The sequence below is a fragment of the Anas acuta genome, chromosome 18 (genome assembly GCF_963932015.1).
Source record: "Anas acuta chromosome 18, bAnaAcu1.1, whole genome shotgun sequence".
Taxonomy (NCBI): domain Eukaryota; kingdom Metazoa; phylum Chordata; class Aves; order Anseriformes; family Anatidae; genus Anas; species Anas acuta.
The window spans coordinates 9,458,173-9,473,564 of record NC_088996.1 but is presented as its reverse complement, the minus strand read 5'-3'; the positions used below and the strand labels follow the sequence as shown (position 1 = coordinate 9,473,564).

At 45.8% G+C, this 15,392-nt stretch overlaps 1 protein-coding gene across 23 annotated transcripts in view; it reads left to right on the top strand.

The window, feature by feature from the left end:
• The window catches only part of CACNA1G (calcium voltage-gated channel subunit alpha1 G), a 130,297-nt gene that overhangs the window by 94,011 nt on the left and 20,894 nt on the right, over window positions 1-15,392 (top strand). For 8 of the 23 annotated variants that reach the window (XM_068654816.1, XM_068654818.1, XM_068654814.1 and 5 more), the window contains 9 exons: window positions 350-475; window positions 1,089-1,178; window positions 1,713-1,926; window positions 4,394-4,444; window positions 10,030-10,181; window positions 12,153-12,262; window positions 13,316-13,449; window positions 14,883-14,953; window positions 15,251-15,329. In XM_068654816.1, coding sequence (XP_068510917.1) covers window positions 350-475; window positions 1,089-1,178; window positions 1,713-1,926; window positions 4,394-4,444; window positions 10,030-10,181; window positions 12,153-12,262; window positions 13,316-13,449; window positions 14,883-14,953; window positions 15,251-15,329 — 1,027 coding nt within the window. The remainder of the gene's footprint in view (window positions 1-349; window positions 476-1,088; window positions 1,179-1,712; window positions 1,927-4,393; window positions 4,445-10,029; window positions 10,182-12,152; window positions 12,263-13,315; window positions 13,450-14,882; window positions 14,954-15,250; window positions 15,330-15,392) is intronic. The other 15 variants (XM_068654820.1, XM_068654828.1, XM_068654822.1 and 12 more) reach the window with 3 other exon arrangements.

The following is a 15,392-nucleotide window of genomic DNA, read 5'->3' as shown; positions in this document are numbered from 1 at the left end:
TCCCATGTGTCGTGAGCAGCCGCGGAGTGGCCCCAGTGATTAGCCCGGGCTGTGCTGGAGCTGGCGACCCAGCAGCTACAGGCTTTTGGCTGGTCTCAGACCACTGAACCACACAACCTAACGCACCAGGTGGGTGTCCTAAATGGTGTGAAGTCATGCATTTGCTCATTAGGTACGTATTATACAGGCTGTGCTCATACTCAATAACCCACATGAACAAGGCCATTTCCTTTAACTAATCTGGGCTGCATGGGCTGTGCAGAATTCCCTATGAGAAATGCCCATCCTCTGCAGAGGAATCCTGTGGCCCGAGCCATTACCTTTCCTCTCTTCTTTATGTGTTTTGCAGCTTTTCAAAGGCAAGTTTTTTGTCTGCCAGGGGGAGGACACCAGAAACATCACAAATAAATCGGATTGTGCAGAAGCAAGCTACAAATGGGTCCGGCACAAGTATAATTTTGATAATCTCGGCCAGGTATTAATAGAACGGTAATCTGCTTCTTTGCTCCTTTACCTCCTTGACTTAAAACCTGTGCATTATTATCCCATGGGATTTTCTTACAGGGCACTACCAGTCACAGTAAATATTCAGTTCACATACACAGCATTCTGTCTCTGTAAATCCCAAAGGTGGTGTTTCCAAGCAGGCATACACTTCTTTTCAGAACAGAACAAGCACATGTGGCTTCGTGGAGTACTTAATTGCTTCACTGCTACATAACAAACCAAATATATCTTGCAGAAGGGCTTGTCTAATAGAGCCGGACACTTTCAACCATTTCTGTGACACTGCCTTATTTTAGCTGCGTGGCAGGGACTAATTAGTAGGGAGCAGTAGAAACCTGGAGGGTGGAAGTGAAGGTGCTTTTGTGTTCGGCTTTGTGGTTTCTGAATTAGTGTTCATTGCTGAACCGGGTGCTGACATTGATTGGGTTTTGCTGCTAGGAGAAACCTTGGTCATCAAAGTGTCCCATTATCAGCCAGGTAATGACAATCCCCAGACAGGAAAGGGCAAAGAAGAGTAAAATGTTACAGGTAAAAAAAGCTTTACTGCAACTGCGTGTAACTTTTTTTCTGTGCGTTTCTAGGCCCTGATGTCTCTCTTTGTTCTGGCCTCCAAGGACGGGTGGGTGGATATCATGTACGATGGCCTGGACGCCGTGGGAGTTGACCAGCAGGTACGTGGTTGCTGGAGGTCACAAGCTTCAGATCATTTTTTTGCAGAATGCTGTGGCTTGGGGGTTTGGGGGCTGCCAGGAGGCAGCCACATCCTGGGGTGTGCCGAGGAGCCCTGAGAAAAGTCTGGATTCAGAGCCAGCCTTTTTGCTGCAGATTTTGCCACACAATCAGTGTAGCTAGGCCACTGCAGGAAAACTACACTCGTTGAAGAATGAAGGCTGGCCTTTTAAAGCAATTTGGGCATTTGGGGAGAAAACTGTTTTGTGTAGGAACAAGTTTTCAGTGAGGGAGATAATAGCTGCAAAGAAGGTGACTGTCCTGCTGCTGGCAGAACAGACGTGGTTCTGTCCTCCATGTGCTTTGTGTTTGGGCAGTATTCTGTCAAAATATCTCAGAAAGCTCTAGTTTTCATGAGGAGCAGAGCACACTGACCTAAGGGGCACCCACTTTCAAGGCTGTGGATGTAGCAGCTGTAATCATTTGCTCCCAGCTTTTTGAGGTTCAGTTGATATTTGCCTTCCTCCCCTGTGCAGCCAGTCATGAACTACAACCCGTGGATGCTCCTCTACTTCATCTCCTTCTTGCTGATCGTGGCCTTCTTCGTCCTCAACATGTTCGTGGGGGTCGTGGTGGAGAATTTCCACAAGTGTCGGCAGCACCAGGAGGAAGAAGAAGCCAAGAGGCGGGAGGAGAAGAGGCTTCGCCGGCTGGAGAAAAAGAGAAGGAGTAAGGAGAAACAGATGGCTGGTCGGTAGTCTTTCCACATCTTTCTGAGTCCTGCTTGACCTTCCACACAATCCCCTCCTCCCTCCCCTCCCTGCCTCGCGTCTGGTGATCATTCTTCTCCTAAAAGCATGTCCAGCTATGAAATTTGCATGAAGGAAATAGTGCTGTTTTAGGCTGAGCTAGGAGCCATGGAAGCCTTTTTAATAGCTGCGTGATTTGCAATGACCTTTCCATTGGAGGTTATTTAAATTTAAAAAAATAATAATAATCAGACCTGGAGCTTCTTGGATAGCAGAGCTCAGTGTTACACAAATAGTGACAACTGCAAAGATCAGCAGTGCTGGATGGCACCGTAAATCTTATGAATCATGAGCACTGTTGCTGATAACTGGATTCACTATTTGGTTTATTACAGCCTTGTAATGCCACAGTGATGCTACCTGTCCCATTTATCAAACAGGTTTACTTATTGGTAGAGTAGCACCACTGCTATTCAAGAGTGTAATAAAATAATGGAGCCATCTCATTCTAGTAATGCTTAAAAACTCCTTAGAGAAACATATCAATGCATTTGCTTGAGAAATACAGATTAGAAAAAAAAAGCAATTGAGGCGAGTAACTAACTAGGCAAAATGGCATTGATGCAAACGGATCCAAACGCCAAGCTCAGTGTGCAAGCTTGCAGCCCTGCCTGGAGGAGGCTTTAAATGTGAAAGGATGCTCGACCTCCACTCTGTCAAAAGTCTATCTATCTTTGTCTTTTGGTCTTTTTTTTTTTTTCTTTTTTCTTTTTCTTTAAATTTGATTGAAAAAGGAAGGAATATGTCAGCCAGAGGGTCAAGGTCAGAGGTACTTTTCTTCTCGCATGCTCTCTTGTGACTGAACTTTCTCCTTTGCCCTCGTGTCCATGGCCTCACTCTTTCCCTCCCCGGTCCGTCCGCCTGCTGCTCACTCCGTGTCCCCTTTCACATCTCTTCTCTATCTTTGACAGACTTCAGTACTGTTTAAGAGACTGTCTGATCAAGTGCTTGTTCTGAATGCTGGTAATATTAAGTCTGTTTTATTTTATTTTTATTATTATTTTTTGAATAACCTAAGGGGTGTTTAATAGCTGTGACAGGCTTAATTGTGCAACCATGAAACACAAGCATGTCTCAGCCTTTCTCGGTTCAGCACTCACGCAGCACTTTCCCATGTCTTTAAGTCCCATTAGCTTCACAGGTTTTGTAACCGATAGGATTATTCACACCAGCCTCTGGACATCAAACTTTGCTTTATGCCGAGAGCCTGGCTTCCTCGACGCTCAGTGGAAAGACGAAGGCTTCCCTCAAGAGCGCTGGAGGACACTTTAGACTGTTCTCAGTTAAGTGGGATCCAGGTAGAAGGAATTGGTTTTCACACCAAGGAAATGCCTAGAAAGCACTTCTGGTCAGTCCAAGTTCCCAAACACGGTTTCAGGCTGATGGTTTAGAAAAATGCTTTTAAATGGTGAATAGAAAGATCCCTATTTAAAGTTGCAGTTTTGAAAGGCAGACGTAGAAGAAAAATAGATGTTTAGTTATTATTAATGACCTTATTTATAATGCTAGAGGAACTAGATGAAAAGATGTAAGTCTGGGCAATTTCCCAGCGGGAAGGAATCACAAACCATCCTTGGAGATGTAGTTATTCATTCAGTCCTATGAAATGTCTAATTAAAGAGGCAATAAACAGCTATTTTACCGAGGATCAAATATTGCTGAGTATTCAATCGCCATAAAAACCTTTGAAGAGCAAAGTCTAAAGCCCTCCAAATCGCTTCAGAACAGTTTTCCCAATTCACGTCCAGCAAAATGCTGTTTTTAATTGACCGTGTCCGGCTTTGCCCTCGAAGACAGCAGATGTCACAGCTTAGCTTCGTTCTGCATGGTGGGAACTTGCACCAGATACCGAGATGAGGCTTTGGTCGTGCCAGCAACTGCATGGGGGCTCCTTCTAGCAGGGCTTCCTGAGCGTCCCCGAGTCTACCTACAGATGTCTATTTTTCATGTAGCCAGGTGTAGACATCTAACAGTTGTTTTTCTTCATAGACTTTTCAAATGCAGTTACCCAGTCTGAAAAGCAGAGGAGCGTGTGGGATCCTGGTTGGTGAGGTGTAGGCAAGTGCAGGAGTGGTTGCTGTAAGGTGCCCAGCAGGACGCGTGCCCCACCTCAGGTACAAAGTCTGTCCTCCAGGAGCGTCTCCTTCTCCACCACCATCAAGCCAGGGCGTTCTCAGGGATCTCTTGGGCTTCCACCTGTGTACGCGGGAAAAGCACAAGAGCCCTTCAATGTTCATGATGAGCCCGTGTGCCCGAGCCCACGCTCCATGGGACGCGAGGAGAGGATCTGCAAGGAGATGCTCGCGGTAGAGGCAGTGGAGAGCGCGAGAGCCGTAGGAACCTCTCAAGGGGAAGGGAAGTCTTGCCGCGTGTCCTGCCGGATGATTAATGCCGTTTCGTTCTTTTAGATCTAATGCTGGATGATGTATTAATGGAGAGCACAGCCAGTGCAGTGCAAGGTACTGGGAAGTCGTCACGTCTCGTCCCACTTGAATGGCAGTGCTGTGTAACTAACGGCTGGCCACGCTGCTGTGAGGCATCCCACTAAACTGTGTGTGTGGTGCAAAGCTCGTTTGCTTACTTCATGGCACACGCGTCTCATTCTGACCTGCAGGTCTGCAGACCTGGCTCAGGACTGACACTTGCAAATCCTTAATTTATCCCTTAATCACGTTATGTTTTTCAGTCATTTTTTTTTTCTGGTTTTCGTTAAAGCACTGTCAGACTTTTCATAGCTCTTTTATTTTTTTCTTAATTTTTAATTTTTGTTTTGTTTTGTTTCGGAGAATAATGTCTGGACTATGAAAGGGGTCCTTTATTGTTTACGCTAGCTTTCCAACCACAGACTGAGGAGTCTCTGAATAACTTGCAGGAGTGTCTCTGGAAGGCGGGCAGTCTGGCTTAGGGAGATCATTTTGTTATTTCGCCAGCCCTCGCTCCTTGCTCCACAAAGGCTGTGCAGCAGGGAGGCACAGTATTTTTCAGCAGGGTAAAATCCAGGATAGTGCAGATCTGCACCAGCCCTCAGCAGGGACATGGGTTTATCTGTAGTGCTGCCAAACTGGTAAATTCTTCAGCCTGATAGAGAGCTGCTCCACCCATGAGCATCTTGTAAGTTAAAAGAAATAAAGATGTCACCTCGTATCCACTCCAAGCCCTGCAGGGATGGGGCAGCTGTGCTGGAACCCGCTCGGAGTCTGTGCTAACCACCCTGACCCGCTGCTCGCTGGCGTTGACCTGTCCCCTTTTATTTTTAGAAGAAGCTTTGATCTGGCAAGCATTTTGTTTAATTCATAACTTAAGAATATTAGCCTGAATAATTAAAGAGGCGCCAACGTAGAAACAAATATAGCTGTAATTTTCGACAAAAATAATGTGCTGGAAAAATTGTGCTGTTAAAACTCTCACCTGTGAAAAGTCTCCCACTGCCTGAGCTGGGAGCAGGGCTCCATCCATCTGTCACACGCTGCAGGGAGTTTTGATTAAATAGAAACTGCAGGTGAAGACGATTGGCTTTGGCTGGGGAGGATAACTCAGGGGGACAGAGGTTCCCACCCTTATATTTCTGAGCCCTTTGGAAGTTATCACAACATGCTTTCAGAAACCCTGAACCTCCTTTCCATTGCCATTTCTGGTACTTTTATTTCTTTGCCTTCATTCTTGTTTTTTTTGTTGGTCTCTCCCTTCTGCAAAACTGGCCACCGGCCCTGAGGGCAGCACTGGGGGTTGCCCTGGGCTTGGGGGCTTCTTTGTTTGTTCTTTCTGTCTGGTTGTGACTCCTCTTCTAGTCATACAGTTACGTCAAGTATGTTTTATGGTATTTTATTTGATTTTTAAGGCATTGAATTCATTCCAAACCCCTCTGTTATCCTGTGCAGACTCAGAAAGAGTTCTGGAGTCTGCCTTTAAAAAGCGTGCGATTGTCAGGTCTGTGCTTTGTGTTGCCTTTTGTTGCCTGTTCTTTGGATCCCCTCTCGGTGAATGCACCACGCTGCTCTTCAGGCGCTGGCGTGAGCGCGCGGAAAGATTTCTTTCTGAACCCGACTGCTGGAGACGTTAGGGAATTGATCCTGGGTGCCGTAGATGAACCTCCTGGGGTTCAGTGGGAAACCTGAGGTTGTGATCCCAGCACTTCCACACATCTCTGCAGTTACAAAGGGCTGCCTTTCTCTTTATGTGAAGATAAGATGGGGAATTGTGTGCGTGTGCTGCTGCCTGGTGCGTAGAGAGATATTACAATTTTTTTTTTCTGTTTTTTTTTTTTTTTTCTCCCCCCCCGAATTCTACATTCTATCACAACTGGAAACTTCACAGTGGAAATAATTTATCATTTTCCATTTTTTTTTTTTGTTATAAATCCATTCAGTACAATAAAAGCCAAGTAAAATGCTGTGTTTAAATAAAAAAAAATTCCTTCAGTGCAAACTACTTTTTAACCTAATAATGTTCTTTATACAGTTTGTAAATCCGGCTGCGTCATGGGCTCATTGCTCACGGCCTTGCTGCCGTCCTCCAGATACACTCAGAGCTGCAAAGGAGTTAATTCCCTTATTATAGAAGGAGGAAAAAGCCAGAGGAGACTGTAATGGAATTGTCCCACTCTCGTGAATTCCAATTTCCCATGCCCACGCAGCTCCGGCTGCAAAGCCACTTCGGGGAAAGTGGCAATTTCTCTCTTGACAGAGCTATATTGGGAGGCAGCCCCGCTCCAGCAGTGGCACCATCCGTTTTGGAGCCACACGCTCAGCTTGGAGAGGGCAGAACAGGGGTAGGAATGGGGAAGGTTTGTTGTGCAGCAGCAATAGGAACTGCCTTAGCTAAGGGCTATCTCTGGGGGCATCGGCATCGGTTTTTACTGGGGAACGAGGGAGCAGCATGGTGAGATGCTCGGGTAGCCCAGGATCCAGGCTGGCATTGCTGTGGGCTGCTGCCTTTTACTCCTCAGCCCTTGGCAGGCATCGCCCACAGCCATGATCCCATGGGATGATGCAAAGAGGAGCAGAGAACGTCTGCTTGGGAAACAAGTCAAGCTGAGAGCCCATCAAAATGATTAGCTAACAGTGAGTGCCACTGTGACAGGCATCTGCCCCATAGACACCATTTCCCAGGACAGAGAGACAGGAAGGGTTCTCTGGGCCAAAAATCTCTCTGTAAAATCACCTTCCTACCTGGGCCGGGAGGAAATTGCTTGGGATCCGCTCCCCGAGCTGGTTTTCTCCAGTGTAACTCCACCTAAATCCGAGACACTTCTCGCCCCCACTCCTGGCCTCCAGCCACAGTGAAGCAGCTTGATTTACATCCTGTTTACCAGCCTGATGTTTCGTAGTGGGCTTTTGCTGTATTTCCCCATCTTCTCACATTCTCATTCTGCCAATTCTTCTTTCTTTTGTTTGTTTGCTCTTCTACTCTTTTCTTTAATGCCATGTGTGCCGGGAAGCCAGTTAACCTTTCCAGTAATAACCGAGACTAACCCAGAGCTCTTGTTGTTCTTGACACAGTGTATTGTAACAGTACAGTAATGTGGTGTTGTGTTAGTTGTGAAGTTCACCACCTGGAGTTTAACAGATGTCTGTATTTCCCAAGATGTTGGTATTGTTTAGATCTTTATTGCAATAATTATAAAGGATACTGTGTGATAGGGGGCAGGGGCTTCGCACCTGGATAATTACAGATGAACAATACCCGATTTACGTGCAGAAATGCACAGGTCATCTTAAAAAAATAATGTTTATACAGCAGCAAGAAAAGCAGTTCATCTGTCCAGAAAGTTCCCTGCCTACCTAGGCACAGTAGCTGTTTGTCCGCGGTGCTCGGACAGCATGCTCTTCTGTGTGTACATCACCTCGAGGTAATTTCTGTACTGCACTAATATGCATGGCCAGCATGCGGGGAACAGCGAAGTGAGTGGCGGTATGATTTATAAACAGGGTTGACAAATCCCCTCCTAACAAACTTACCGGTGAAGGACAAAGCATTTGACGATGGTAATTTTCTAAGGCTGCATCCACCACAGCAGCAGCCAGAGACGTTTGGCTCTGGAAACCTTGGGGATGTGCTGGGAAAGGTGACAAGGAGCTTTGGTGTTTGGGAGAGGGGAGAAGCCTTTGCAGATAGATGAGCAATTAACAACCCTGCTTATAAGGTCACGCACTGACTAATCCAGGTGCAGGATCCCTGCACAGGAGACATTTTAGAAACTCTCTCTAAATCCTCTCTCTGTTCTAACAGCATCGGTGCTATTCTGTAGGATTTGGAATTACCTGTCAATCAAAGCTAAGAAAAATTTGAATTCCAGTGTAATTATTCATAAGTAAATCCACTGCAAGAAAAGGCAGAAACATTGACATTTTTCTCTTTGAATGTGAATTATACATAAATGTAGAAGAAGTAAGTGATCCAATTACTATGGTGTTTCTTTCTGCAATGATAAGTTGGTTCATAAAAATAGGTCCTGTTCCTAACTTAATTGTATTCAAACATTTTAGTTAATTTGCTACTCATAATTTAGCATAATGTGATCGAGATATCTTGACTTTATGGAGATTTATGCAGATTCTGAGATATCTGACAAAGTCTTATGAGTGAGTCAGCAGCTACCAGTCTGCTTTTTTGTAAGCACTCAATAGATTCAGCATGAAAATTCATTTTACAGACCTTTTCATCGATATCGTGCTTTAGCACTCCAGTACAGATCACCTAAAGCACAGTGCAGATCAGAAAGTGAATATTAATACTGCCTTTTATGTGTTGACACCGAGGTAGAATTTTGGACGTTCCAAACCCCTACAGAATAAAACTGCTGAAGGATTTGTCTCTCTGGTCCCTGGGCTGTAGGGGAAAAGCCTGTCTCTACTGAAGAGAACAAAACTCTGATTTTCAGGATCCTGTTATGAAGCAGGGAGCGCATGAAACCATTAAATCTATGGTTTTGATTGCAATGTTATTGACTATTGACAAAGTAAATTCTATTTCCAGGCAAAACTTAATCTTCTAAAATCAGTTTTCCCTGAGGGCAACCCAAATCTGGGCTTCACGGCTTCCCTTGGCCTGACTTTTTGCTCAGAGTAATGTATCAAACTGTACATTTGCTCAGCAGCACAAAATATCAAGCCGTGTAATTCTTACAGCTCAATAATTTTCATAACCAGTTGATCATCTAATTAGAAGAGTAATATTACACTCTGACATATTCAAGACAGTCCTTTCCACTTCAATCTGCATTATAATGCCTTCTTGAAAATTGTACTGAATTATATACTCAGCCTTGGCATTTCCTCATTAGAGATTAGGTGAGTAAATGAGTTTATCTCTAGGAACATTCGAGGTCTAAAGAGCATGTCGTCCCTGCAGCAGCCCAATCTGGGAATGAGTTGAACAGTGAAATCTGTACTTTGATAATCTTGTATAAATGGAGGATCGTTATTTTCTAATCACTAAGGCTGACGGATCAGTTTTCCTTGGTATTTTTATGGACCATTTTTCAGCCCTCTGACAGCCAAAGTGTTGAATTTTGTTCTCTCCACAGTTTATTGCAAAGAGCATAATAGGACTGAATTACTTCTCTTTCAAAGACCACCGCTAACTGAATGCCCTGTATTTTTAAGCCATTGTTACTAAAATCTGTCCCCAAAATCTGACCGCTAATTGGGCTTTTGGATACTTTGGGGACTTTCTAAGCTCAGTAGCTCAAAAAAAATGTTGTTTTAATTTAAATTTTGTTGAAATTTCCCTACGGTGAAAGCATTCCTTAGCACCACAGTAATCCCAGCTCACCTCATCCCTGATGCCATAAGGCTGAGTATAGCGCATGTCCCACTGAAGACATTTAATGGATGTAAGATGACGGGAGCCCTGCTGTGTATTAAAAATGGTAACATGCCAGCAAGGGAGGGCGAAAAAAAAAAAAAAAGAAAAAGACAGCATGTTGCTGTAATCGGTGTAGAATTTATCATCTTTGGAGTCTGGAAAGTGAGGGCGCATTGACTTGAGCAAGACGCAGAGAAATGACTTGACGTGCCTCTCCGCTCTCCTCCTCCCGCTGCAGAAGCACAGTGCAAGCCCTACTATTCAGATTACTCCCGCTTCCGCCTCCTGATCCACCAGATGTGCACCAGCCATTATCTGGATCTGTTCATCACAGGCGTCATCGGCCTCAACGTGATCACCATGGCCATGGAGCACTACCAGCAGCCAAAGGTACCAGGCTAGAGGGGGACAAAGCAGGGGATAACAAGCTCAGCCATGGTGGGATGAGGTTGGTGGGCACAGTTACGGCCACTTTTGCTGTTTGACCTCAGGGTCCCATTCACTAAGTCCAAATCATCCCTTGGCACCACTGCAAATACCCGTCCTACATCTGGCTTCCAGCTCAGACCATGGCCATCTGTACCTGGAGCCTGTTGCACCTCTCCCTTCTAGTTAAGTGCAAGCTGACTGCTCTGAAAATGAGGACGGGAGCATGTTTGTATCATTAGGTAGAAGAGATCACCACTAAAGTCTTCCATTTGACTTAATATTCCCACAAATGAAGGAGAAAAAAAAATGCACTTGTGAAACCTTTTTGAAATGTTTCCCCCAAATCTCCAAAGTCCTGTAGGGCCTAACTTTCGCAGGCACTGGGTTCCATGCTGGTCCCTAAAATGCATTTTAATATATTAGTGTGCTAAGCTCCTGAGTCTTGGTCATATTCTGAAAATAAAAACAGCCTGTCCTGGGATGTCAAGTCTCTTGCGCGTAAGAATGAAATGGAAATAGAAGCCTTTCCCATATAACGTGTACTTATTTTTATTAGCCACTTTCAGAATGAATAAATACAGCACACAATAGGAAGAAGTATTCTTCAAGACTAGACAGAGCTTGAATACTTAATGTAAAAAAAAAAAAAAAAAAGACCTTCAAGCGAGGGGAAAAATATCCTCCAACCTATCATAAAGAAGCCAAAAAGTGAAAGGGCACAAGCCCAATTTATTTCTTCTGTTCAGGTCACCTTTAAATACCTTGGAAGGCTCATTGCATGATTCAGTCATTTGGTGATGAAAAAGGTTGTTGGCTAAGGAGCTCGTACTGGAATCGCTCGAGGGCGTGCATCTTACCGCAGTCATTTTGCAGCTACGTTTTCTCTTGTATTATAAAAATGTTGGGCAGGCTTTTGTTTTTAATTTTCTTTAGGAAAATAACATTTTGTCTCTAAGCCTCTGGTATGCAGCATCTGGGTAATAACTCCAAACTCGGTCTGTGCTGAGATGACAGCACGGCGAGGGCCATGCACATGTTTGAGGGCCTTGCCGAATCAGGGCCCCGCAGTTGCTCCGGGCTGGGTAACTGATGGTGAGGATCCCACAGATTTTTAAGAGGCTAAGTGTACCAAAAAGCTGTGTACCCAAACTAATGATTTCTTCGCATGTTGGTGATGAGATACTTAAGAGGCCATGCAGAATGCTGCTACTGCAGTGCTCCTTTGCAGGCATGTTTTTTGGGATGAAATCAGCTCTGATGGAGCTCCCGGTGGTGCAAAAGCTGCCCCAGCCAGGAGGTGTCTGTAGTTATGGGCCAGACTGGACACCTGCAGAGGGAAGGGTGGCAGAGGAATACCCAAGCCGCTCGGTCCTACTGGCTTGCTGTCCCAATGACCTGCTCCTTGCCAAAAGCGCAAGGTGAGGAGTAAAGGACAGGCTGTCACCAAGCAGCCATTTGGCCAAGGGCTCGTACAGACCCAGCCAGCACACAGCTCCCGCAGCAGCACACAAACGAGCACGTGGGATGAAATTCAGCTTTCTGCAGAGAGCACGAGGATTTTGCGCTGCTGACAGCTGCAAATGCAGCAGTTCCTATCACTTACCCAAGTGATCTCAGCCAGGGCTGCGTTCCTGCCAGCAGCAGTCAGGTCCCTGTGGGCTTTGAGTCATGCCTTGGGTTGTTAATATCACCCCATCCCGCAAATTATGTTGGGTGGGCCAGGGCCAGGCAGAAATGCCATCTGTGCACTCCCTGGAGTACTGGAACTTTTCCTTGGGACATTTCTCATCCTGCGAGAGGCTGTGGTTGGAGTCTTTTGTCTGTAGTTAGGAATTGAGGAGCTGTGGTGAAAGCAGGAGAGGGCAGGTTTGAGGGCAGCACGGCCCCTTTGCAGAGCTGGCATCTAACTGCGGTGCTGTGTCCACGTCCCAGGTTCTCGATGAAGCCCTGAAGATTTGCAATTACATCTTCACCGTTATCTTTGTCCTGGAGTCTGTTTTCAAGCTTATCGCCTTTGGGTTTCGTCGCTTCTTCCAAGACAGGTAACTAAAGCTCCATGTTGACCATGAGGGCAGCTGCGGGTTGTTAGAGTCAGCTGCCCAAATTCAGCAGCTTAGACCCCAGCACTCTTCCCAGTGATAGCATCTAACACGTGGAAATGCTTTTTGGTGTGGCTGGTGGAAACCGGGGTAGGCGGACAGTTAGGATGTGAGTTGGAGACAGGAGCGTGCATGTGAAGAAGAGTGACTTGCACCGATTTGGTGGGTGGACAAAATTGGAGCAAGTCACTCACCGACTGTCTGGTTCCCTTGTCACACCGACTGCGTGTCCACAGAATCGTGAGGACTGAGTGAAGTGGCAGAATTTGTGCCAAGGAAGAGAGTCTGCTCCTGAGCAGAAATCAAAGAGCAAAAGGACCTCCTTTTGTGCAGATGCTGAGCAGCAGATGAAATGGCTGCTTTTTCTAAATTTCCACTCTCGTATCTCACAAATAAATATTTTATGTCAATGGTAAATCTTTCTCCTCCCATTTTCACCTCCTTCAAGGTCAATACCAAGAGCCCTGGCACTGAGCCGGACGTGATGTGAATCATTCAGCAGCCAGGGGCATGGTTTCACACGTCTGCCCCCGTTTCGGCTCTCTGTGCTGGGATTACATCTCTGTCTGACCCGGCAGGAATCCGTGGTGTCTTTCCTTCACCCGGTGCAATTTTTGTTCCAAGGACTGGGCATGGGCTTCACCTCTTTCTGGGGTAAAGCTCACGCCGAGGTCCACGAGTGCCATGTCTGGAAGGGGCCAACAGAGGCTGCAGCATCTCCCCTGAGGTCTGCAGCCTCTGGGTAGAAAACTGCCCTGCTTTGTTTCTGTTTCCCTTCAGTCGAGAATAACGTTGGCTGTTAGCTGATTTTATAACAAGCTGCATTAGTTATAATGATTTCATAACATAACTGCTTTTGTATAATACCCTCAGAAAAATGCTGCAGCTTCATTTGAGTGCAAGAACCATTGAAATGACTGGAATTCATGTGAAACAAGCTGCCTCCTGTTGCCAGCTTCTTAGTAGATGTTAAACTTCATTTTGTGTTGTCTCCAGATGGAACCAATTAGATCTGGCAATTGTGCTGCTGTCTATCATGGGTATCACTTTGGAAGAGATTGAGGTGAATGCTTCGCTACCAATTAACCCCACTATTATCCGAATCATGAGGGTTCTCAGGATTGCTCGAGGTGAGACAAATTAAGCAGAACTGGCTTGTGTTAGAGGTTGCAGGGTCCCCTCCAGGAGAGAGTTAAGCATTGGGAAACAGTTCTGGGGCACATCCCCATCGCAGTGTGCATAGCTCTGGCATCAACAGCCTGTAAACAAATAAAAGAACAATGGGGGAAAATACTTGCGAGGAGCCAAAAAGCTGAGCCAACTGACCATGTGTTTCTATCTTAAGAGGACTTGAAGACTGAGAGCTTAGAAATAAAGGACAAATAGCTGTGGTTGTAACTCCCAGAGATGTACCTGGGAAATTATGCCAGTCAAATCAAACTCGTCTCTGACGGGGATTACAGAACACAAGCTTGAGTACATTGGCTTTAAAAGACAAGCATCTAATAAATTTAATTTCCCGTGGGACTTTACATCTCACCACATTGTGACAAAACATGCCTCATCACTCTGCATCCATCTGTCCCCTCAGAACTGTAATGACACGTACCCGAGTTGCGAAGCCAGCTTCCTTAGGGCTGGATTTTTCACAACAGGGACGTCTCAGGTCCAAACGATGGAGAGGCAAAATGTGAGTGCTCAGGCCCTTAATAAAGTGCTCCCAGGCTTTCCTGAAGGGCAATGTTGTGCTCTGAGGCATAATTGCTATGATTGCAGTCCTCATCTAAGCAACGAGAGAAGAAATGAAGTGCTGTTGTGTCTCAAGGGAGAAAAAAGTGTTTTTCCTGTGCATTGGATCCCTTTCAGAATTAAAAATATAAGCAGTTTCCAACTGGATATGCAGCCTTCTGGAAGAGATGTGTAAATCAGTTCCTCAGTGAATCATATATGAAAGTGGGTAGCCTATGGAAGTGGGAAAGTAGCCCCAGAGCTGGGAAAGCAACTGCTCACAGTGCAGGGGAAGAAAGAGCTGGGTCCAACAGAGATGACGTGGGGAAAGGATATTCTCTGTCATGTATTTTGTTAGATTCAAAACCCAAGCTGGAAGTACACCTGGTGTGCAAAGTGGTGTAAGAGGCCAGCGAAGGATGCAGCTCCCCCCAGCTGTTAGCTTTAAAGCAGCTAGAAGGGAACATGTGCGTACCTTTTAAACCTCATTATTCCGCTCGGTAGCTGGAGCCAGCATCAGGCGAAACGGCTGCTCCTGTGTTCCTGGGTAGGTGTCAAATTGTCCTTCTCAGTGAGAGGGAAAGGAAAAGCCAGGCAGAATGGCAGTGCTTGCTCCAGGTCTCGGGATAGGTGATGCTGCTGCTCGCAGGAGTTCAATAGTATCCAAGCAACCAGGAGCGATGCCAAAGGGCCAGGAGCTGTAGTGGCTCATGGAGAACACTTGCCATCATTTCACATTTCTCCTCCTATAAACCTGTGGCTCCTGTGAGGGGGGCTGAGTTTGTGCCTCCGTACTAATGCTGCCGTTACCATATTACGACCGTGTTTTCTGCAGTGTTGAAGTTGCTGAAGATGGCTGTAGGGATGAGAGCCCTGCTGGACACCGTGATGCAAGCGCTGCCTCAGGTAACCCACTGCCACAGCACACCAGATCTCCTCTGGCCCACAGCTGATTTCTTATTGCGGAGGAATGCTAATCATTTTATCTCTACTGTCATTAGAGACTCACATTTCCCTTCCGAAGCACAGTCTGAGATACAGTCCTCACATTGAGGTCATTTTTCCCCCGAAGCAATTTAAGTTTTGGATTAAAGAATACAGCAAGAAACAGGTCTGGAACAAAAAAATCAATGAATGTTCTTTTTTTTTCTTTTTTTTTTTTTTTTTTTTTCTTTTCCCCCCCATTTCTTTTTCTCTTTCCAGGTGGGGAATCTGGGTCTTCTCTTCATGTTGTTGTTTTTCATATTTGCAGCTCTTGGAGTGGAGCTCTTTGGAGACCTCGGTGAGTGCTGCCCTGTGCCGTGATGGCAAAAGGGGGTGGGCGCGGGGGCGAGCGGGGGTCTCA